Raw genomic sequence first — 21,471 nt, 5'->3', positions numbered from 1 at the left:
CTTCCAGTTGGGGGTAAAGTTTTATAAGCATTTTCTCCACATAACCAATACCATCCTTTCCCTTTAGGAACGGGCCACCACTGAACTACGATACCATCTATATTAATAGTGTAATTGCAATTTGAACGGTGACCTACATCTGTGGCATTTAAGCAAGTATAGTCTCCTACCCTGGTTCCTGGTGTAATACATCTTTGTGCACAGGTGTAATATTTATTATCTGGATTAGGATTAACTATTCCAAACTTTAACCTTTCACTTGAATACAAATTGCTAGTGTTCACCCACAGATTTGTCCATGAAACAGTGTTAGGAATTGGAACTCCAATTAATGGGAGTTCCAGGCTTTCTCTTGATTTAGGCAACTGTGCACACACCCGACAGTCACTACGATTAAAACTTCAGTAACATTTTGCATTAATTTCAGGTATAAATTCTGGTCTCAAGCTTATGCACCAGTTATCATATGAGTCCAAATTATCACCGACGCAATTTCATACGTAAGAGTACTGAAGGTTCCATCTGCCACGTCTTCTCTGGTTCTGGTGCTTTCTTTATTCTTGAATAATGTATCCAAGCAAGTTGTTCCTTTATCTTCACTGCTGTAAAGGTGGTCAGTAATATCTGGTACAGTCCACTCCAGTTGTCCTGTAGAGGATCTCCTGAAAAATTCTTAACATAAACCCAGTCTCTAGATCTGAAGGGGTGAATCAGATAATCCAAACCTCTTGCTCTTGTCCCTGCTACTCTCTTATTTATCTCTTCCAATTCTTTTCCCAGATTGACCAAAAACTGTCAGAGATAGCCTTCCCCCACTTCCTGCAGACTTTCTCCTTTAACTTGGGACTGTTATGGTCTTTCATATAAAATTACAAACGGGCTAACCTCTTCTTTCCACCGAGGTTTAGTTCGAATTCTTAATAGAGCCAGTGGTAAACCTTGGTGCCAATATAATTTCATTTCCTGACATATTTTCCTAATTTGTTGTTTGATCAGATGGTTTATCTTTTCTACATGCCCACTGGCCTGAGGCCTGTGTGGAGCATGTACTTGCCAATCAATTTCCAATTTTTGCTTATTTCTCATAACAATTTTGCACTAAACTGCAAACCTCAGTTGGAAGAAATTGCTGCTGGTACTCCAAAGCAAGGTATTATCTCATTAAATAATGTTTTAATGAGTTGTCTTGCATTATTTATCCTACAAGGGAATGCTTCTGGCCAGCCAGAAAAAGTATCTGTTAACTCCAACAAATATTGATAACCCCCTTTTCTTGATAATTCAGAAAAATCTATTTGCCACTGCTGTCCCAGGAAACTTCCTCTTACAATTGTCCCAATTTGATTTCTATTTTCAGTTTTATGCTTATCCTTAATACATAGCTGACATTGTTTTGTCACTGATTGAACTGTGTTGTATAGACTTCTTCCTACAATTTGTTTGTCTAAATATTTATATAAAGAATTGCTACCCCAATGAGTTTTATTATGTTCTCCCTGAACTAACTTCCAGAGTTGGTTATAGGAGATTACAATTCGCCCATCAGGTATCTGAACCCAATGCTCTTTATTTTCCTGTCCTTTTAGATCCTCAATCAATTTTTATCCCCTTTTGAATACCTAGGTTTAGATTTTTCAATTGTTAGTTTGCCATCACGGATTAAGGACATGATTTGTGATTGTTCAACTGCTTGTTTGGCTTCAGAATTGGCCAAATTATTTCCAATTTCCTGATCAGAGTCACCTTGTTGATGTCCTTTACAGTACATAACAGCTGCTTCTTCAGGTAGCAGAACAGCCTCCAGTAATTGTAGAATTTCTGCAGCATGTTTGTTCAAAAGTCCTCATTCTTTTTAGATAGCACCATGTACATAATCAGTCCAAATATTTATCCTTTTGTCTTTAGCCAATTCCAGGGCTCTCATTAATGCTATTATTTCTGCCTTCTGGGCAGAAGTGTTCGAGGGTAAAGGTTTAGCCCCTGTTACCTGTGAAGTGGTGTTAATGGCATATCCTGCCTTTCATTTACCATTCTTCATGAAGCTACTACCATCAGTAAACCAAGAATCAGCATCTTCCAGAGGTTTTTCTTTCAAGTCTGGTCGGCTCAAATATACAGTCTCTATGGTGGCCAAGCAGTCTTGTGTTAGTGGTTCTGTCAATTGTTCCTGCAAAAGGATGCTGGATTGACAACATTAGTGACCACACTTTCTATATCATCTTGTTCCACAAGGGTGGCCTGGTATTTAAAAAAACATGAAGGAGATAACCAGTGGGCTACTTTCTGTTCCAGGACTGCTGATACAACATGGGACATTAGCACAGTAATTTTTGTCCCAAGGTGAATTTGCGAGCTTCTTCAATATTCATGACAACTGCTGCCACAGCCCTTAGGCCTCTGGGCCATCCTTTGCTTGCTTCATCCAGCTGTTTTGAAAAACGTCACTACCCTTCTATAGGGTCCTAGATTTCGAGCAAGGACACCCAAGGCTATTCCCTGTTCTTCATAGGAATATAGCCAAAAGGATTTAGTTACATCCAGAAGTCACAAAGCTGCAGCTCTCATTAGCTCTGTTTTTAAATTTCTAAAATCCCCCTCTGCTGAATTAGTCCATTCTAAAGAGGGAGGATTTCCCTTCAACAGTTCATATAGTGGTCTTACCAGAACACCGTAATCATGGATCCAAAGTCTGCACCATCCAGTCATTCCCAGTAATGTCCGGAGCTCCTTGCCAGTTGATGGTTGTGGAGTCTGACAGATGGCTTCTTTTCTAGAAGCTCCAAGTTCTCTCTGTCCTCCTGTTATTTCATATCCTAGGTAGGAAACTAGGGTTTGGATTAGTTGGGCCTTTTGCCCGGATACCCAATAACCATTCAGTCCCAGAAAAGTTAATAATTTCACTGTCCACTGGATACATTCTTCCTTTATTTCTGTAGCAATTAATAGGTCATCCACATATTGTAACAGAGTCCCCATCTGAGCAGGTGGCTTCCATGATCCTAGTTCTCGTGCTGATTTCCAGAAATTGCTGGACTGTTTTAAATCCTTTAGGTAATACTGTCTAAGTTAACTGTCTAAGTTAACACCTGCTATTCCCAGATACTCCTTATCCCTGTGTCCTGTTTTTCTAGACTGTTTTTCTTAAGACCACATCAACTATAATGATTTATCTTGTGCCAGTATGTTCTCTATCTGTACTCTATTTTTTCTATGTATTATGCACCTCAGTAATTTTCCACTGCTACTGTTACAAAGCCATTGAACTTAACATTGCTTAAAACTAATTCTAAAGGTTTATAAATTCCATTTTGTGATTTTCTGTTCCCCTTGTTTCACTATACAGTTATTTAACACTGACATTTTTTTTTACTGGTATTTGGACATTTCGCTCTTAATTTTACAAATTGTACCTACTTTCTACTTGAGCTTTTGGAGTTCATTACTTCTGAGCATCAGGACTGACATACAAATTACAGCAAACACAGACATTGGCCTTTGGTCAACGAGTGCCTACTGTGGCTCTATTTATAGAAACATTGATGAGATGGATGAATCACATGGCCTTTTTAAAACCATAATACTGCATTAAATTGTGTGCTGTGGTATATGAAAGCTGCATGATAGTGTGATACCTAACCTAACTTATGAAAAGAAAAAAGAATCAGATTGCCTACTGATATTTTAAATTATTTTGAATGTCTGCAAGGCAGGGCCTAGCATTTTCCATGGGACATATATCCTGAGGATGGACCGCAGTAAGGAAGCAGACTTTAGTTTTTTACTATTCTTAATAAATATTGTAATGTGTTGCAGATGACTTAAAGCTCAATATTTATTTCTCTTTAAGAAAGTTGCTAATTTCCAATTAACAGAATAATAATGTATCATTTCTTTCAGTATAAACTTCTCCATCTTTTGGTATAAACCAGCATAATTTCTGATGCCAATCTACTTGTCCTATGATTTTATCTGTAAAACTGCTAAGTAAGTCTATAGGGGTTATATAATATCAACAGAAAGTTTTTCAAATGCAGCAATTACAGAAGAGCTAAAGCATCTGAAATCTGTGTAGTGAAACAAAAAAAAAATGTTGCTATGAATCATGGAATCTCTGGTTCTATAGTTCTATGTTTCTATAGAAGGGACATCTTTCACTAGACCAAGTTGCTCAAGTCCCCCTCCCACCTGGCCTTGCCCAGGAAGTCAGCATCCACAGCTTCTGTGGGCAAGGTGTTCCAGTGTTTCACCACCTCGTTGTAAAACTCTTCCTTATATCCAACCTAAATTTACCCTCTTTCAGTTTAAAACTTGCCCCTTGACCTGTCACTACAGGCCCTTGTAAATAAGTCTATCTCTGCCTCTCTTATAAGCCCCCTTTATACATTGAAAGGCTACAATTAAGGCCTCCCCAGAGGTTTCTCTTCTCCAGGCTGAACAACCCCAACTTTCTCAGCCTTTCTTTATAGGAGAGGTGATCCCGCCCTCAGATAATTTTTGTGGCTTTCCTCTAGACTCACTCAAACTGGTCCATCTTCTTTTTATGTTGGTGGCTCCAGAACTGGAAGCAGGACTCCAGGTGGGGTCCCACCAGAGCAGAATATAAGGAGAATCACCTCCCTCGACCTGCTGGACATGTTTCTTTATGTGCATTTCATGATATTATTGGCTTTCTGGGATATGAATGCACATTGTTGGCTCACATCCAATTTTTCATCCAATGGAATTCAAAAGTCCTTCTCTGCAGGTCTTCTTGGTCAGTTCATGCCCTGGTCATGCTTTATCTAAAATATTAACTGCACAATGTCAAGAATATTCACAGTCTTGCTTGGTTATAATATTAAAATATCTTAATCTGTCAGCAAGAGCAGTGTGGGTATATTAACATTACATAGTAGGAATCATCCCAAAATGTGAGCAGACTCCTGGGAATGGTTTGGGAGAGTGTGAGTTAGTCCAGGCCCAGGCATACTGACACCAGGACTGCTCCAACAGCTTAACAGTGAGGCAGTAAAGACAGAGTGCTCATGCCTATACCATAGCATTGTTTCATTGTTTACTATATAGACAAAGAGCATATTATATCTATATTAGTTGTTTCCCAGACCTAGAGATCAACTATTCCTCTTCTTGTCTGATAACATTTAATAGTACCTTCATACTCTATGTGTGACAAAGGAATCATATCTTGTTAGGAAATGAGATTAAGGAATACACACAATTGGTCAACCATTACAGGTCAAGGAGAAGTTCCCAAATGACAGGACAGATTAGCAAAGCTTTGTGAAGTGAATATCTTCAAATTCACATTATCTGAGTTTCAGTTCTCTTTGTTTGGGATACAGCTGTCCTCCTCTACCTCTGTGGTAAAATCAGGTATTGAGAATTCATTGGAACATGTTTGGATAAACTGAGGTGAGATTTAGCCATGTGGTGAAATAACACTTTGAAGGGCAAACTAAGCAGTGCTATTTCCAATGAGCAGTTGACAACTCAAGAGTTTTCTGTATCTGCTTACCTTAGAAGAATAAATACAGTGCTAAAAAAAAAAAGACCTAGTAAAGCCATTACTTTCTTTGCATAAAATAATTTATGTGTAGAAGGGGAATACTTATAAACATTGTAGGAAATTTCAAAATTAGACTTAAGTGGAATAGCTGAACAGTGATATAGTTACCATAATTCATTTTCTGAAGTGCAGGTACATACACATTCCACTAAGGCTACAAGCTTTTAATGCTCCTCTTGCATTCAAGCATTAATGAAAGTTCATACTTTCTAAAGCTGGCACACATTTAACTTGAAATCAGTTATTATATCTTTCTCTTAAAGTTTTTGAAAGCAACTGAAAAAATGCAGATAAAAATAAAGAGTATTCATTTTCTAAATTTTCTCTGCAATGCACAGAATTACAGACTACATTTACTGCTTTAAATACTAACATAACTCATATTGAACTTTCATGTTTGCGAGAAGGCTTTGTCTTCCTTTCAAAGCTTTATTTTAATTGGTAGTTTGGTAAAGAATGTTTTTAAAAGGTTAAAAAATATATATGTTAAATAGTTTCCCATGTTTTCTACCTGAACAAATGTTCAAAGAACTTATTCCACAAAAGTTATACCTAGCAAGTTATCTTGCTATACTAGCAAAACAAGGACTGACTTGCAACAGTGGTCTTTTTCTTCAAGTAAAAGATGATTTTTCTTCCCACAGGTCTAGACAGAAAAGTATACTGTGCACTGAAAGCAATAAAAATCTGTAGGTACTAACTTACGGGGAAGATGGTTCTGAAGAGAAACATGGATCTTTCTGTTAGTTATTGGCACCTTGCCCGCATTGTTACCTCCCTGTTCATACTCTCCTGGTTTCAAGTCCTTTTGCCTGAAGACAGATGATTTTTAGTGCGGAATCCATTGCATGATGCTTCTTTCACAGCCATAGTGAACACAACTGTGAAATGTGTTGTCGTCCAATCAAATCTTTATCAGGCAGCCATGCATGAGAAGGCAATTGTAGGACCTGGCATGTGTGTGACATTAAAAGAAGAAAAGGGCCATTTTCTAAGCCTTCTAGATTGTGCAGCACTGGGAGGATGGCTGTGGATGCTTTCAGTGAGTGTTTGAGAGTAAGAAGACTTGTGCTCTTTCCACCAGAAATGGAGAGGGCTGCATCGAAAGGAGCATGACCAAAAGGAGGTGGAAGAAGGTGATCCTGCCCCTCTATTCTGCTCTTGTGGGACCTCATTTGGAGTATAGTGTACAGTTCTGGTGTCCTCAACATAAAAAGGACATGGAAGTGTTGGAACAAGTCCAGAGGAGGGCCATGAGGATGATCAGGGGACTGGAGCACCTCCCGTTTGAAGATAGGCTGAGAAAGTTGGGGCTGTTTCTTTAGCCTGCAGAGAAAGACACTTCTAAAGGGCAAAATGTACAGAATTAGCCAATGAGAGGCATTAGCCCAACTACATATCTTTAAATATCCACTTCTCTTTGGAATTAAAGTAGCTGAGTTGGATCTACACTAGGCACCCCAAAAGCTTGAGATGTATCAAGACTTCCCTCTGTGGTTTAGCACTTCACTACCTGCTGAATTTGTTAATCTTCCGTGTTACAACTACTAGAGGTTAGAGAACTTGCACCAAAGTGGAAAACTTAGATTCAATTAACTCAAGAAATCACAATAGCCATATCTCCCATCTGGGACTTACTCCTAAAACCAGACTGGAGAACAGGATGGGTGGGAGGTACCCTCCTTTTGACCTATTAAAACTGAGTAGAAAGAAAAATAAATAGAATGAGGAAACCAGCAGTTATGTGGAGAGCCTGAATATAATCCTCAGTATGAAAGGAGGGGAGGACTTAAACCAAGGAAGTAATCTGGACAAAAGTTACGACATTACCACTATTATTTTTTAATCTCTACTCCAAGTGGTTGCTTTGTGTTGACCTCAATGCATGCTGTGGGCATGAAATTGCCTCTGCAAGCACAAAACTGGTGGAACTCTACTGGGGACCTGGGGGCTATTTTAATTCTGAGCAGTTAAGCCTAGCAGAGAAGTAATCATTCAGCTACCTGCACTGGGACAATTTGGTGTACACACCTGCTTTGATGCTTTTCAGGCTGCCAAGGAGGTAATTCAGATTCAAGTGCTTCCAAACTGAAGAAATGATCAGAGGATCTCTGTTTTTCTAAAATAGCCTTTCTTGGTGCCTCAGTATTTCCTATTTTAGATTTCAACTTTCAAAGTAAAAAAGATACATGTCCTAGAACCAATGGTAGAAAGTAGAGAAAGAAGTTCTGTATAAGTTCTAACGTGGGGTTGGGGTGGGAGATGGCGAGAGGAAGATATTTAGGCCTCAAGTTTTTCCCATATTATAAAGATATCTTTTTTCTTGTGTTAACCATGATTTTAGTTTCCTGTCTTAAATTTTCTGACTGTCAAGAACAAGGAGAACAGATATAGTAGTCTTTGTTCCATCTGTGGAAGGCATTACTGGATGAAAAGTTTGTAGTTCAGAAGGGATGTTAGTGTGAAGAGTGCTGAAATTCATTTCTGTGTAACTATGAATCATTGTGAGAAAGGGACCTTTATTCTCCTGCAACTTAGAGTGAGCTACCACTGTGAGACACATGAAAAATTATTCAGACCTCATATCTTATTAAACTGAACTACTTTTTTTACTCCTTAGTTTTTAGAGCATCTAATTCTGTAAAAGTTACAGGTAGTTATGTTCCCAGTGTAATAAAAGTACCCAGAATGCACAGCCATAAAACATTGTTGTCCTCTCCTCTAGTATAAAACAAGATAACAGTCAGACAAATGTCAAACCAAGTGTGCAGCATCCTGTTTGCTAGACTTGTGCTTCATCAGGCTGCAAGAAGAGGGATCCCAAAGATGGGAAATATTAGACTCAGGGGGTATTTCTGTCTTATATACAAACTCTTAGCCTACAAATGACCATTTAAAAAAGTAGGGCCTGTTGCTATAGGGTAAGGTGTAAGGTTTTAAACAAAAAGACAGGAAGTTCAGACTAGATATAAGGAAGAAGTTTTTTAAGATAAGGATGGTGAAAAACTGGAGCAGGTTGCCCAGAGAGTTGATAGATGACCAATTTCTGGAGATATTCAAGGTTAGGCTGGACAGGTCTCTGGGCAACTTGATTTAGTTGAAGATGTCCCTGCTCACTGCAGGGTGGAGTTGGACTAGATGAGCTTCTAACGGAGAAAGGAATTAGACCCAGACTGTCATTGACAGCTGTTCTACAGCTGAGTATGCCATTGCATTAGTGTATGAAGACAGACTGATGTACGCACCATGCACAATGTGTATTTGTAAATATATGCTCAAAGCCTTCCTTTAAAGTCTAGCAAGTTTCTTGAAGTCCTTCTTTCTCGTTACCCTAATTAAAGAGCAAGTAGTAAGGGTGATCCATGCAAAAAAAGGATCCATGAGGCCAAAGCTCTTTAAATACTATATTTCACTATTTGAAAACTGTTCTATCATAAATTTTCCAACCCACTCCAGTTTTCAGGTTTCAGTAATTATAAGGGCTGCTTCAAAACCACAACAACCATTAGAAATAAATCCCACTGCATATGAACCATAATCTGCAATGTGAAACTATTTGTGTGCTGGTCATTTCAGTTAAATCCACAGAAAACACATTAGATATAATGATATAGCCCAGGCAAAATACCTGCACTAAGTGCATTTAAATCTATGGACTCTTACTATTTCAGTGAATGCATGATCAAATTTAGAGTCAATTCACTTATGAAGCTTACTTGAATGTAAATCTTCAGGCAGACATTTCTCTTTAGCGTTTGTTAAGAGCTTGGCACTGTGAGACTTTTTATCTCAAGAAAGGTCACTGAGATCTACCATGATGTGTGCATTTGTTGGTAATATGACTAGTACTATTACATGAATGTATGCATTTTACACTATAACATCCTGGGGTTCTTTACCCTATTTTTTATTGTCTAACCTTTACACTGAACCATGAGTGAAAAAGGAACCTCACAGCTTGCATATTTGTTAAGGAATTTAAACATACACAGATTCTGCTTATGGGGCTTATCTAGCCACTTAACTACCATGAGCTGGATTTTAAAAAATGATAAGGCTTCAAAACAAAGGGTGTTTTATGTTTAATGGATTTTTTCATATGCAACACAGTTTGTTAAAGGTATTTCTTGCATTGATTTCAGTTTTGAAAATCCCATTGGGAAAAATATGCCTCTTTAGGAACCAAATTCTTTTGCTTTTGGACACCACTTAATCTGACAACCCTACAAGACACCGTTGTGCCAGTTTAATTGGAGATCAGCCTATTTGGTTCAGAGAGAAATGGATATGTTGCTGATGATGTTTGCATATGAATGTGAATCCACACAGAGGTCCTTTCACAGAAGTCTGAAAACACCTTCCTATTAATGTACCTGTGTGAGGTTTGCATTAGAAGTGTTCATACACAATGTAGGTCAAGCTCTGCTTTCATGCACACCGCTGTCATTTTGGAGATTGAAAGGAATTGAATTATTTCACTGGTGTGAGAAAAGGCTGTATTGTGTATATTTCCTGATGTATTATCTTGATGTATTATTGAAATGAAAGGTGTTGCTCCTAGTATTTTCCTCAGCACAATAGGAAGACAGCCCTGATTGTCTTTTCAGTCTGGTGTTGTCCCTGAAAGCAGGTTCAGCTTATTAAAAACTTTGAAGCATTGTCAATCTTTTCTTAAAGAGTATATTGTGCTATCCCTCATTTTATGGTAATATCTGCAGTTTTCTGTACAGTTATACAGATACTTTGCAAGGTGGTTCAGAGTGAGAGTCCATGCTTCCAGAACATATGTGTCACATTTTTCACCTAACATTGCTTTAAGTGAGAGCACAGTTTATTTGTGATCTCTAAGGAGAAAGCATCTAATGGAAAAATGATGTAAATTGAAAGACATTGAAAAATGTCCAACCTTAACAGTGTCTGCACATTACTTTATTATATCTCTACTTTTCTGCCAAGAGCCAAGTTACCCAAAGGCACTTAATGAAACAGATGATCTGAAGCTGACATTGCAGACAGACTTATGCTTTATCTCCAGGTTAATGTGATACTGTGTTTGAAATCATGGCTGATGACAGTATCAGTGAATACTCTGCAAAGGCAATGAGCAGTTTTATTTAAGTATCTTTTTCAGTATAACGATGATTACTGAGATTTCCTACTTAGTTTAAGAAAACACACGGAACTGTAAAGTAAGATTAATGTCTCATAAAATATTTAATCGAATGTAATTTCCTAAGAAAAATAAATGTTGAGCAGAAGTACAGTTAGTATTTCTCATACACTATCTGAATACTTCTTCAATTAGCAAAGAAATTTCTCTGCTGTTCTTATGGAGTGGTCATTGTCATTTTCTTTTATGGGACTATGGAAGACCAGAGCAACTTTCTTTTTTAGGTGATCACAAAGAATAGACAGGCTCACTCAGAAACATCAGATTTTTTCCTTTGTATTTATAGGAGATTGAGGTTGTGATCTGATTTCATGGTTCCCTGATTTTCTTATTTCTTAGTTAGGACTGTGACACGTTAATATGTTTAATGTGCCAAAAGAGCATTGTGACTAGAATTCAACAGCAAGGTGAAAATGTTAAAACAATGATGTACACACCCAAAAGTCAAGAATATTTAAGCTTCACTGTGGAGAAACTAATTTATTTTTCCCCTAACCTTGAAACTCAAGGAGTATATCAAAGATTTCATTAGATTCTGCATTATCCCTGTTGCCAGGTCAGCCACGTTGCACACATTACTGAATCACCACGTGGCATATTGTTGTAGGGGCTTCTGTGTATAAAAGTAGATAATACAAGACTAATTCTACTGTCACTTCTCTTTTCCTGTACAGGCATATTGGTTTCTTTTCTGAAAATGCGGTTGCTACTGCATTTCAATTACTTTTACGATAATGAATTTTAATAAATGTTTCTACCATCTGCTGTTAACCAACATGAAGCAGCCATACTTGTCTATAATTAAAGGCAACCTAAATCAAGGGTCTTTCTGATGTATGTACAGAAAAGGAAGAGTGCAATTAGTTCCCTTTCTACTTTGCAGTTTTTAGTTAATTGCTTTGGTTTTCTTCTTATGTTAAATTAATGTAACAATGATTTTTATGTTGTTGTTTCTTTCCTTCTCCAGATGTACATCCAGACAACAACACTTACTGTCTCCATGAGTTTAAGTGCTTCTGTGTCTCTGGGCATGCTCTATATGCCCAAGGTTTATATTATCATTTTTCATCCAGAGCAGAATGTTCAAAAACGGAAACGGAGCTTCAAGGCTGTAGTGACAGCTGCCACAATGCAAAGCAAACTGACCCAAAAAGGAAATGACAGACCAAATGGCGAGGTCAAAACTGAACTGTGTGAAAGTCTTGAAACCAACAGTAAGTCATCTGTAGACTTTCCCATGGTCAAGAGTGGCAGCACATCATAGTAGATGTACGTTCACAAGAATGCACTTCCTTTAAATAATAAACTTTATTCTTTTTGTTGCTTGTTCTGCATGAGTCCAGAGATGTGTCAGAATTCATGTACTGCTGAATGCAGGAATGCCTGGAGTTGTTTCAAAAAAATTATTTTTCACAGGAGGCTAGTAAAAAGGAAAACCAAAAAAGCACAAACTGACTTTGGAAAGCCACATATTTTTAAAATTGTCTGGTTTAGCTGATGCTAATTTGGTGTGTTGTGCATTGTTGTGCCAGTTGTAGTATATCCTCACAGTGCACGAAGTGTATTTACGGTCATCACTGTATATTCAAAATTCAAAGGCTTTTGAAAAAAAGTATAATGAAAACAGCTAACATTGGTTTTATTTTGCAGTTAGATATGGAAGTGAAAATTATGTTTTTTACACTTCCACCTTATATTTGTCGACTTGTTAATTTATCACAACTCATGAGTACTAATGCTTCCCGGAATAATGGTCCCCATCCAGGTTTTTGTTGTAGTCTTACTCATCTTGGTAGAAAATTGTGATAATTCATATACAGCTTAATCATTACATGTTCTGATATGTCATGAGTTAATAATGGAAAAAAGTTCTTTCCTGTCTCAGAAAAGTTCTTGAATATTACCACATCTCTAAATTGCTCTGATATAGAAGAGGTTATAGCTTCCATTTCACCACATGACATATAGTCTTATAAACTGGACTTCACATTAATAACCAATAAGAGTACAGCTGGTAACTTTGCCCCCAGAGCTTAGTAATAACAGAGAAATCATTGCTAGTCCAATACTGGAGTAGTAAAGGTTTCTATTTAAGAGTTAGAGGTCACATGGGAATGGACAGCAGCTGTTACAGTTGAAGACTATTTTCTCAGTCATTTTACTGCAAATGGGGGGGGTGTGGTAAATTTTTATTTCTTTTTGATGCTGTTGACGGGAGATCGAATAGTACAATTTTGCTTAAGTACATTGAAATAAATCAGTACCAAGTTGCAGAAAAATATTGTACTTATTTCAAGAAAATGTAGTGCCCTGCTGAATTCAATCAGAGTTTGCCTGATTGAAGACTATATAAAAATAGTCCATAAGTTTGCCATATTATAATTGATTGTGAATGGAGGATACTGAGTACAAACCAATTCACTTGAAAAATCTTTCAAAATATGTAAATCTGCTACACTGAGCTATGGGCTCAGCTTCAGATTATGACACATGGCAAAGGAAAACTAAAAGGCAATGAAATTATTGTGGATCAAACAATAGTGTGCAAGTATTAATAATTAAATAATTCCTCAAATCTTCAGAAAGAAGATTTCTTTCAAAAGAAAATTCAGAAGGGAAGGAGAGGTGGATTTTGCTGAGTTTGTTAAATTATAACTTCTGAGGAAAGTTCAAAGGAGAGATTCCGCGGTAGAGTGAGAAAGAGTGTTAATAAGAAAGTCTTGGGTATCTGATGTTTATCTGCTATACCTAATTAAGAAATGCTGTGTCTGGTATTCCTTAAAGTATGATTATACATAATTCATGGAATCAGCTACTACAGGAAGCAAGTCTGCTTCTCCAGTAGTGTGATGTGTGCAGGATAATGCTTATTTACTGTTCTCTAAACCTGATTTTAACAGTAACACATTTATATAATTCTGAGCTCACTAGAAGTATATCCTGACTAGGCTTTGATACAGGCGTCATGATTCATAGGCAAAAATCAAAGTCAAGTCATCTGCACTCCAGAGAGCTATCCTTATATAACCGAGCTTTTGGACTCAAGATGGGTTTCTCTCTTCCCCAGAATTGTTCTGTATCATTTGGATTCGATCAGGTTACATCTCTTCTGCCAAAATAGTTATTGTCAAAACTTCTGGAGGTTCATGTGAATTATCAGTTCACAATGCCATAAGTCTTTTTTACTAGGTTAGTAGCAACAACCTCTCAAGGTTGCAAAATTTCTTATTGTGCTGAATCTATGTGGGGTTGATCTTTCTTTTCAGTGATAGTATATGAAGTATACAAATAAATAATTATTGCAAAAATCAGATTATTCCAAGTATACCAGAAGTGAGTATTGTTTCCCACCGTTTTCCAAGCACAAATACTGGTAGTGATAATAATGCTCATAACTAGGTAACAAATAAGATGAGACAGCTCACCAAGGTAATTCCTTTTGTTTCCCATTCAGAGACAACTCAGCTATGCCTTATTTGTTCTGTTCCATGTAACAGGCTTTATTCTATGTTGTCTCCCACATGAATATAGTCATGATTTTGGTGTTTTTTTTGTTTGTTGGTTTGGTTTTTTTTCATGGAAATATATTCATATTCAGTGGAAAACAAATCATTTGTGGGAAATAGGATGAAAAAAATAATCCAGATGCAATTACAGAAGGCACAGCAATGACAAATGCTTCAAATGCGTATAGGTCAGATCACAATAATAATTCTAAATTGCTTTAGATACTCTTTTATTTTACTCTTTTTCTTTTTGTCTCGTTCCAAAAGCCATGTAGTAACTGGTTCTAGAAAAGAGTGTTCATTCCCAGAAATATTATGAGCCAAGTCTGTTGCTTTTTCTGGCCATCTATACTTGCCAAATGTAGTTCATGTTATTACTATGAAATGCTAACAGTCTTAAAGAGCAGGACACCAGCTGCTGATGCTTTCAGATCCCCGAACAGGAATTGTAGGCTTATTACAGTGAACTATAAATACACTTGCAATATTTAACAAGTCAAAAAACATTGTTTGGAGATAAGATTAGGTTTAATACATTTCAAACTACTACCTACTCTAGCTTCGTGTGCTGTCATTTTTTAAAGTCACAACACTCAGACCTCAATAGGATAATTTTTGTTTCTTGACCAATCTTAAATTAATTCTGTCAAAACTATTAAGTCCCAGATACACTATGATGTTACAATACATTATTAACAAGTTATTCTAAAGCAGCTGAGGTGTAATAACTACTTTTTTTTTTTGAGCTTCTTGCAAATGTCCTTGCATAATTCATCTTACTGAATTGTGACAAATCTGATATATCTCTATGGGCTAAAAAACATACACATGCAAAGTTATCATAGAACTCAGCTGATACAGGGTAATGTGCTAAGCAATCTTAACCTGATCATGTATCTGAGCCTATTTTCTGAGCAAGTAGAAAAAATAAGCTTTGCTCCTTCTGTTTGCAGATGTGCATTTATTTGTTACTTCTTAGCTGGGAACTAAATCCATTATGCTCTAAGGAACATGGTGCCATTTCAGCAGTCCTGCATTATTTTCAGAAGGAACTTAACTGGCCAAAGGAAAAATAGAATCCTCTCAGAAATCCAGCTGTGGGAGCATGGGAGAGTTCAGATGGGAGCAGTACATCCCATCTGAAAGATCTGAAAGATGTAAATGAGGCTATATTTGCTTCAAGTGTCCCAGTACATGCAAATAAAGCTGTTTCGTGTTGGTGTTCAATACTATGATAGATTATGTGAAAGATTTAATGTGCCAAAAGCAATCATTTCGTGAATCCACTCTTCCAGACACAAAGTACTGGCAATACCTGTGTAAGTGGATGTAAAAATATTACGTTTTGCATATTCCTTTTGATTATCCATTTTAATGCATACATTCCTCAGTAATAAATATTATAGCGATATATAAATTGTAATGGTCTGGCCATGTTGTGTCTTAAAAATGTCAAATATAATATTAGATTCAAATTGCTCTGTAAGACAAAGGAACATTTAGAGAAACCAAGCAGCAAACTTATTTATACTACCTAGTATTATTTTGCAGCAATTTTAGCAATCCTTTATTTAGTTTAGTCTTTGGTGTAGGAGAAACTGTCATTTTTTGTTTTCTGTAGTCTGTTCTTCTCAAATCATTGGACTGTTGGGCTGAACTTAGGAGTTATCATGAAGAATCCTTTTTTTGCCTATCTATCTCAGCTGTTCCCACCAGATTCTATATAGAAAAAGGAAATTAAAGAAAGGAAAGAAGTTATGGGGATAGAATTAAGATTTTTTAATCTATAGACCAGATAACTTGTGCCATCACATTTTTTTTTTTAATCCTGCCAGCTGTAGTCTAAACTGCCATAAGCAGAACATGTCTGTAGCAGACAGGCTATAAAATGTAGTTGGGAAACCAAATTCCTCTTTATGCAATATGACATAGACCTTATTATAGAGACAAAAATATGACTCGGTCCCCAGCAGTCTGATTTTCCATGTACCCAAATGGTTTAAAATTAGAGAGTTGCCTGTGAAACCTAATGTCACCACTTCCCTCTTCTCACCACTACATTAGCACAAAAATGGAGACTCAGACCATATTTTGTACAGCAAAGGGATAAGATATAAAGGCTAGAAGCTGACGCAAAATTTCATGTAAGATTCACGGTTAGTCACTTTTACAATAGTAAAGGTGTTTAACTTTCTCAACGCATTGCCTCGTTCTGAACAGGGGTATCAGCTTTGTTCAAAGGAAAATGTGATCAGCTGATCATCAGAATTAGGAGACCAAAATGGCATGGCAGCTCTAAAATACAGCCCAGGCTTTCCTAAGCATATCTTCTGGTTCACTTGTGCTTTGTGTCTGAATTATCTCCAAAGAATATGTGTTGTAGCACTAGCTATCCCTTTTTTGCTAACTTAGAGAAGTGTTTTCCTGTTAGGCTTTGCTCCTTTCAAAGAGCATATGCCTCCTTCTGGATGGACAACGCTCCACTAGCTGCAAAGCTTTCTTTGCCCAGTAGAAGGAACAGAAAAATCCAAGCTTTAAATTGAAAAATATCAATAATCAGCCAAAATAATGCTAAATAGTATGCTGAAATTCTGTTATGGGTATGCTAAAACCACTCATCATTGTTCCTCTCTATTGACCTCTGCTTCTCCCAGCCATAGACAAGATAAGTTATAATCAAGAGCACAGAACGTGAGATCCAGTTTACTCACTACTTACATACATGCTTGAACTTTCTTACCTTATTCCATAAACATGGGCCATATTATTTGGAAATGTAGTGGGATGCTGCCTGAGTTCAAATGTTAAATATGGGTGGATTTTTTTCCTCCTCTCTTGATTCTAAAAATCCTGAACTTTGTTTTTTCTTGTTGTTTGTTTTTTGGTTTTTTGACTTACAGCCTCTTCTACCAAGACCACTTATGTCAGTTACAGCAATCAGGCAAACTGAGCAGGGACGAAATTCACTGGAAGACCTGCAGGATTGGATCTTGCAAACATAGACTTAACCACCACCAGAATTCAGTCTTGGAAATATCAGTAGACTACATTGAAATCAATAGTCAGTCTCCTAAAGGCCAAGGATTAAACAAGAGGCAAAAGGCAAAAAGAGACAGGGGAAGGAAAGTCCAGTTTTATAACAGAGACAGTGTCAAGCTTCTGAAGTGTTCACTCACAAATGGAAACAAATCACAAAAGGAAAACAAATGTTAGCTCATGAAAAAAATGCTGTTGAAATAAATCATGTCCGATGTTATATTTGTAAGTACTTTTTTTGTGATTGTGACAATTTCCTTTCCTGTCCTACATTGTTCAACTCGTAAAAGAAGATGAGTTTGTTTCTTGTGACGGCTGACTGAATTAAGTCCTCGGTTATGCTAAAATAAATGCAATGGTCAACGCATGCTAATTTTTATACAAAATAATTTATTTATAATAATAAAGGAATGTTTTGCAAATGTTGAGACTTGTTTTGTTGCAGTTTTAAAGGAAAAAAAATCCTTACACTGTTGTCTATTGTTTGTTTAGAATGTGCAGTAAAGGTGGGTGTTCAAATAAAATAATAATCATGGCATCAGAGGAATGCAGTGTAAACTCTAAGCATGTGTGTGTGTGTATGTGTGCACATGTGCGTGTACGTACGTGCATGCCTGCATGCATGTGTGTGTGTGTACTCTGCAGTGTGTGAATTTATTTGTTCAAAGCTTTGTGACTATTTTTTCTAATGGAAGGATTTTTTCTCCCTTTTCACCCTCAAAGTAAGCACATTTTATATGTTTGTAAAGTGAAGGAGTCCTAATGGTAATTATTTTGTATGATTGTACTATATTTTTGAACCCCCACTAATAATTTTGATCCTTTTCATTTCTGGAACTTACAGATTGTAAGACTTTATGACAGCTAGACGGGATTAAGCTGAAAGTCTATTCAGCCTAGTATCCTGTCTCTGACAGGGGAATGTAGCAGATGCTTATCTCAATAAAGGTGACTTTGAAATAACAGGAGAGAAATCAATGGAAATTTAGAAAACAGTAACCTAGTGGATATATGTATTATTGCCTTCTAAACGCAAAAATCAAAAAAAATAAATGTCCATCTACAATCTTCACATCTTCTAACTCCCATGTCAAATGATTGTGTGTGTGTTAGAAATGATTATGCAAAGAGAGAGAAAAAATCACGTAGCCTTTTATCATGTTAATAACCCCCTCCAAAAGTTTTAAACTCTAAAGTAGTTTAAAAAAAGTTAGGGACTTTCCACTTTGTTACTATAACGGTGTTCTTTAAGACTATTTTGTCCCACGCACTACTTGCCATTCATCAAGTCAATTAGGCTTCACAATCAGTTGGTTATTTGATGTTATTTCTTCTGAATTAGCCTTACAGCTCCTTCCTGAAAGGAGCTGTATTTTTATAACATACCTTAAAGAAGCTGTGGTGTGTTACATAAATGAAGGTTGAAGCATCTGAAACTGAATCTCTTTCTGTTACAGTGTCAATATTTAAACTGCAGCACAGTCAGCAAACAGGCATACTGACATATTCTCAAAATATTTCAAACCATAGGTTTTTTTTTTTTCCCAGCATTTAAATGCCTGTGTTATTAACTGATGATTGCTTTGGTATAGCATAGTATTGTGTGATTCTACATGTGATATAATGTGTGAAAATTCCTTTTTTTCTGACTATGCCACACGCACATCAACCCCATACTTATAAACTAATATATACAAAATTTTAAGCAAATGAGCAATGCAGGTAGGTCAAGGAAACCTGAATAAAAAAACAAACAAAACCCAAACAACCATAGTCTTAGTTCGACCTTGTTAGCTAATACCTCATCAAATTGAAGTTTTTTTATGAAAATAGATTGATTAGGTCAATGTTTTAACAACACAAACTTCCATGTCTAGAATGGATTTTCTAAAAGAGAAAGAGAAAGAATCTGTTTTATCTGAAAAACCAACATTTTGACAGTTTCTTTTAAGAACCTTTGAAAAATTCCACTTTCAATCCACAACAAACAAAAAAAAAAGCTTCAGATGTTTTGTCTGCAATATCTATATATAGTAATATAATCATAAATGTATGCGTTTGAGAAAGCAATGCATTAGAATTTCTTATAAAACATATTTGACACACACATAAACATATTTTATATGCACATAAAGATTAGTATATCATATATTAATATTTTCCAGTTTCACAGTAGTCCAAAGAAAATGTTACTCTGAACAGATTTACTGAGACGAATTTACACATTTTTGGGTCGAACAGCAAGGTAAAAATGAAATGCAAATTCTTCTATGCATTTTCTATATCATTCTGTTTGGAATATGAAGTATATTCAGCCTAGGAGTCTCCTGGTATTAATATAACTCATCAGATAATGAGAACACAGTAACAATTACAGAATGAACTAAGCATCTGCAAAATACAACAGAACAGTACTGGTCTACAGGTATCACTTCTATAGAGTAGTTGCATGCAGTTTATGCATTTGCATAGACTGGTGCATATATATCTAATTCCTGTAACTGTGATCAAAAGAGCATTCTTTTGTATCACTCTAGTGCTACGGAAGAGGGATGCATTTTATTTCTGAGTGAGATGTTGACTTTGCTGTCTTTGGCTCAGGAAACTTTTTCTTGCACAAGCAGCAGTCCCAAAGATTTTTTTCTAGCAACCTGATTTGTGAGTTCTGCTTCCAGGACTGTGTCTTCAGGTGACTTTGAGTCCCATTTGTGCAATAGATTGTGCGTCAGCTCTGCAAGTCCTCACTTCTAGGTTAGGTGATGTAAATATTGTGACCTTACCTGAACTCTACCTGGGGGATTATTGATTTAAAGACTGCACTCTGCAGTCTCTAACCAAGACTGATGCATCTTTTTCAGCATTGTCATTGAACACAAACAGTTCAGATGAAGAAATTAAATATTCTTCAATGATTGATTCTAACTAGATCGAGTAGTAATTTATTTTTTAGTTTACTGGGTCTTTGTCTTCAGTTTAACTATTATAATAAAAAGCAACCTCTTAGAAAAAGAATTGCTTTAAAGAACCAGAGAATCATATCATATGAAGCAAGGAACAAAATTGCTATAATTTTGTAACAGAAGTATAAAAAAGAATGAACATCAGAAAAATTGCTTCCACTGTATTTTATTACAAGGTCCATTTTTATGAGAAGACTGGGGAAATTCAGCCTGCAATAAGAAAAGAAATCCCTGCAGATCCTGTTATGTGCCTTTGAATACTCATACAGCTGCTTCTTTTTACTTCTTTTTCTATGAAATAGTCATCACTTAATTGTACCATACAGAAAACACACTGGGTTTTGTTTTGTTTTTGTTTTAACAACCTCTGTTTCTATCTTATTCTGCTCTTTATCTTATAGCACTGACATTCATGAAGCTACAGTTAAACCATTGTCAACATTTCCATTATGGATTATGTTATCTAATACACACAAAGATTCTCCAGGTTGAAACTTGACATATGTTGTCTTAGTGCACATGCAAAAGAATGTAAATTTAATAATAGACTTATTTAGGTAAGTTAAAATAAAAAAACTTAAAACAACGTCCTGAGGCAGATGTGATAAGAAAGTGATAGCAACTTAAAAACTGAGATTTGGCCAAGGATAATAATATAGTATGCTCTGTCTACAAATGATACAATTAGAAAAAAATAAAGAAAAAAGTGTAAGAAAGGACTATACAAAACTACAAATGTTCAGTATTCATTTTCCCATGCATTTTCTGTCTCTTCCCTAGAAATAATATTTTGAGGGCCCATGGCAATAATGTGAAAACCATTTAAGTTAAATAAGGTCTTACGTTTGATGCAACAAATTTGAGATCAGGCATCAGATGATTTATCATTAACTTACACTATGGCTTTTTTTGAATAAATGGCTGTCACTGAAAGCTGCGTTGTTTATATAAATTTTTAAACTATATTTTAGTTGCTAATTGTAATTCTTAAAATGCTTTATGCACACAGGTAACTCTGGTGTATAAAACATTCACATATTTATAAAAAATCTTTGCAAATTAGAGTTTATGAATTAGATGGTGTTATGGAACTGCTAAGCTAGATCTGTTGGCTTGATTTTGAGACATGGGGCACTCTTGAATCACCTGGTCATCTCTGCTATTTGAAAGTGTCCAGCAACTAGGGCTACAGAGGATCATTTTAACCTGATGATTAAATAAATCAATATTGCT

General features: G+C 36.2%; 1 protein-coding gene across 2 annotated transcripts in view; it reads left to right on the top strand.

Moving 5' to 3' along the window:
* The window catches only part of GRM8 (glutamate metabotropic receptor 8), a 349,602-nt gene extending 329,255 nt beyond the window's left edge, over positions 1–20,347 (top strand). The window contains exons 9-12 of one of the 2 annotated variants that reach the window (XM_031046301.2): positions 11,704–11,954; positions 19,156–19,189; positions 19,942–19,967; positions 20,302–20,347. In XM_031046301.2, the coding sequence (XP_030902161.2) occupies positions 11,704–11,954; positions 19,156–19,189; positions 19,942–19,967; positions 20,302–20,347 (357 nt within the window). Of the gene's footprint in view, positions 1–11,703; positions 11,955–17,142; positions 17,193–19,155; positions 19,190–19,941; positions 19,968–20,301 lie in introns of those variants that run through there. The other variant, XM_005146095.4, reaches the window with a different exon arrangement.
* The last annotated feature ends 1,124 nt before the right edge of the window (positions 20,348–21,471 follow it).

Source organism: Melopsittacus undulatus, chromosome 5 (assembly GCF_012275295.1).
Source record: "Melopsittacus undulatus isolate bMelUnd1 chromosome 5, bMelUnd1.mat.Z, whole genome shotgun sequence".
In the NCBI taxonomy this organism is placed as follows: domain Eukaryota; kingdom Metazoa; phylum Chordata; class Aves; order Psittaciformes; family Psittaculidae; genus Melopsittacus; species Melopsittacus undulatus.
This window is presented reverse-complemented; position numbering and strand designations above follow the sequence as displayed.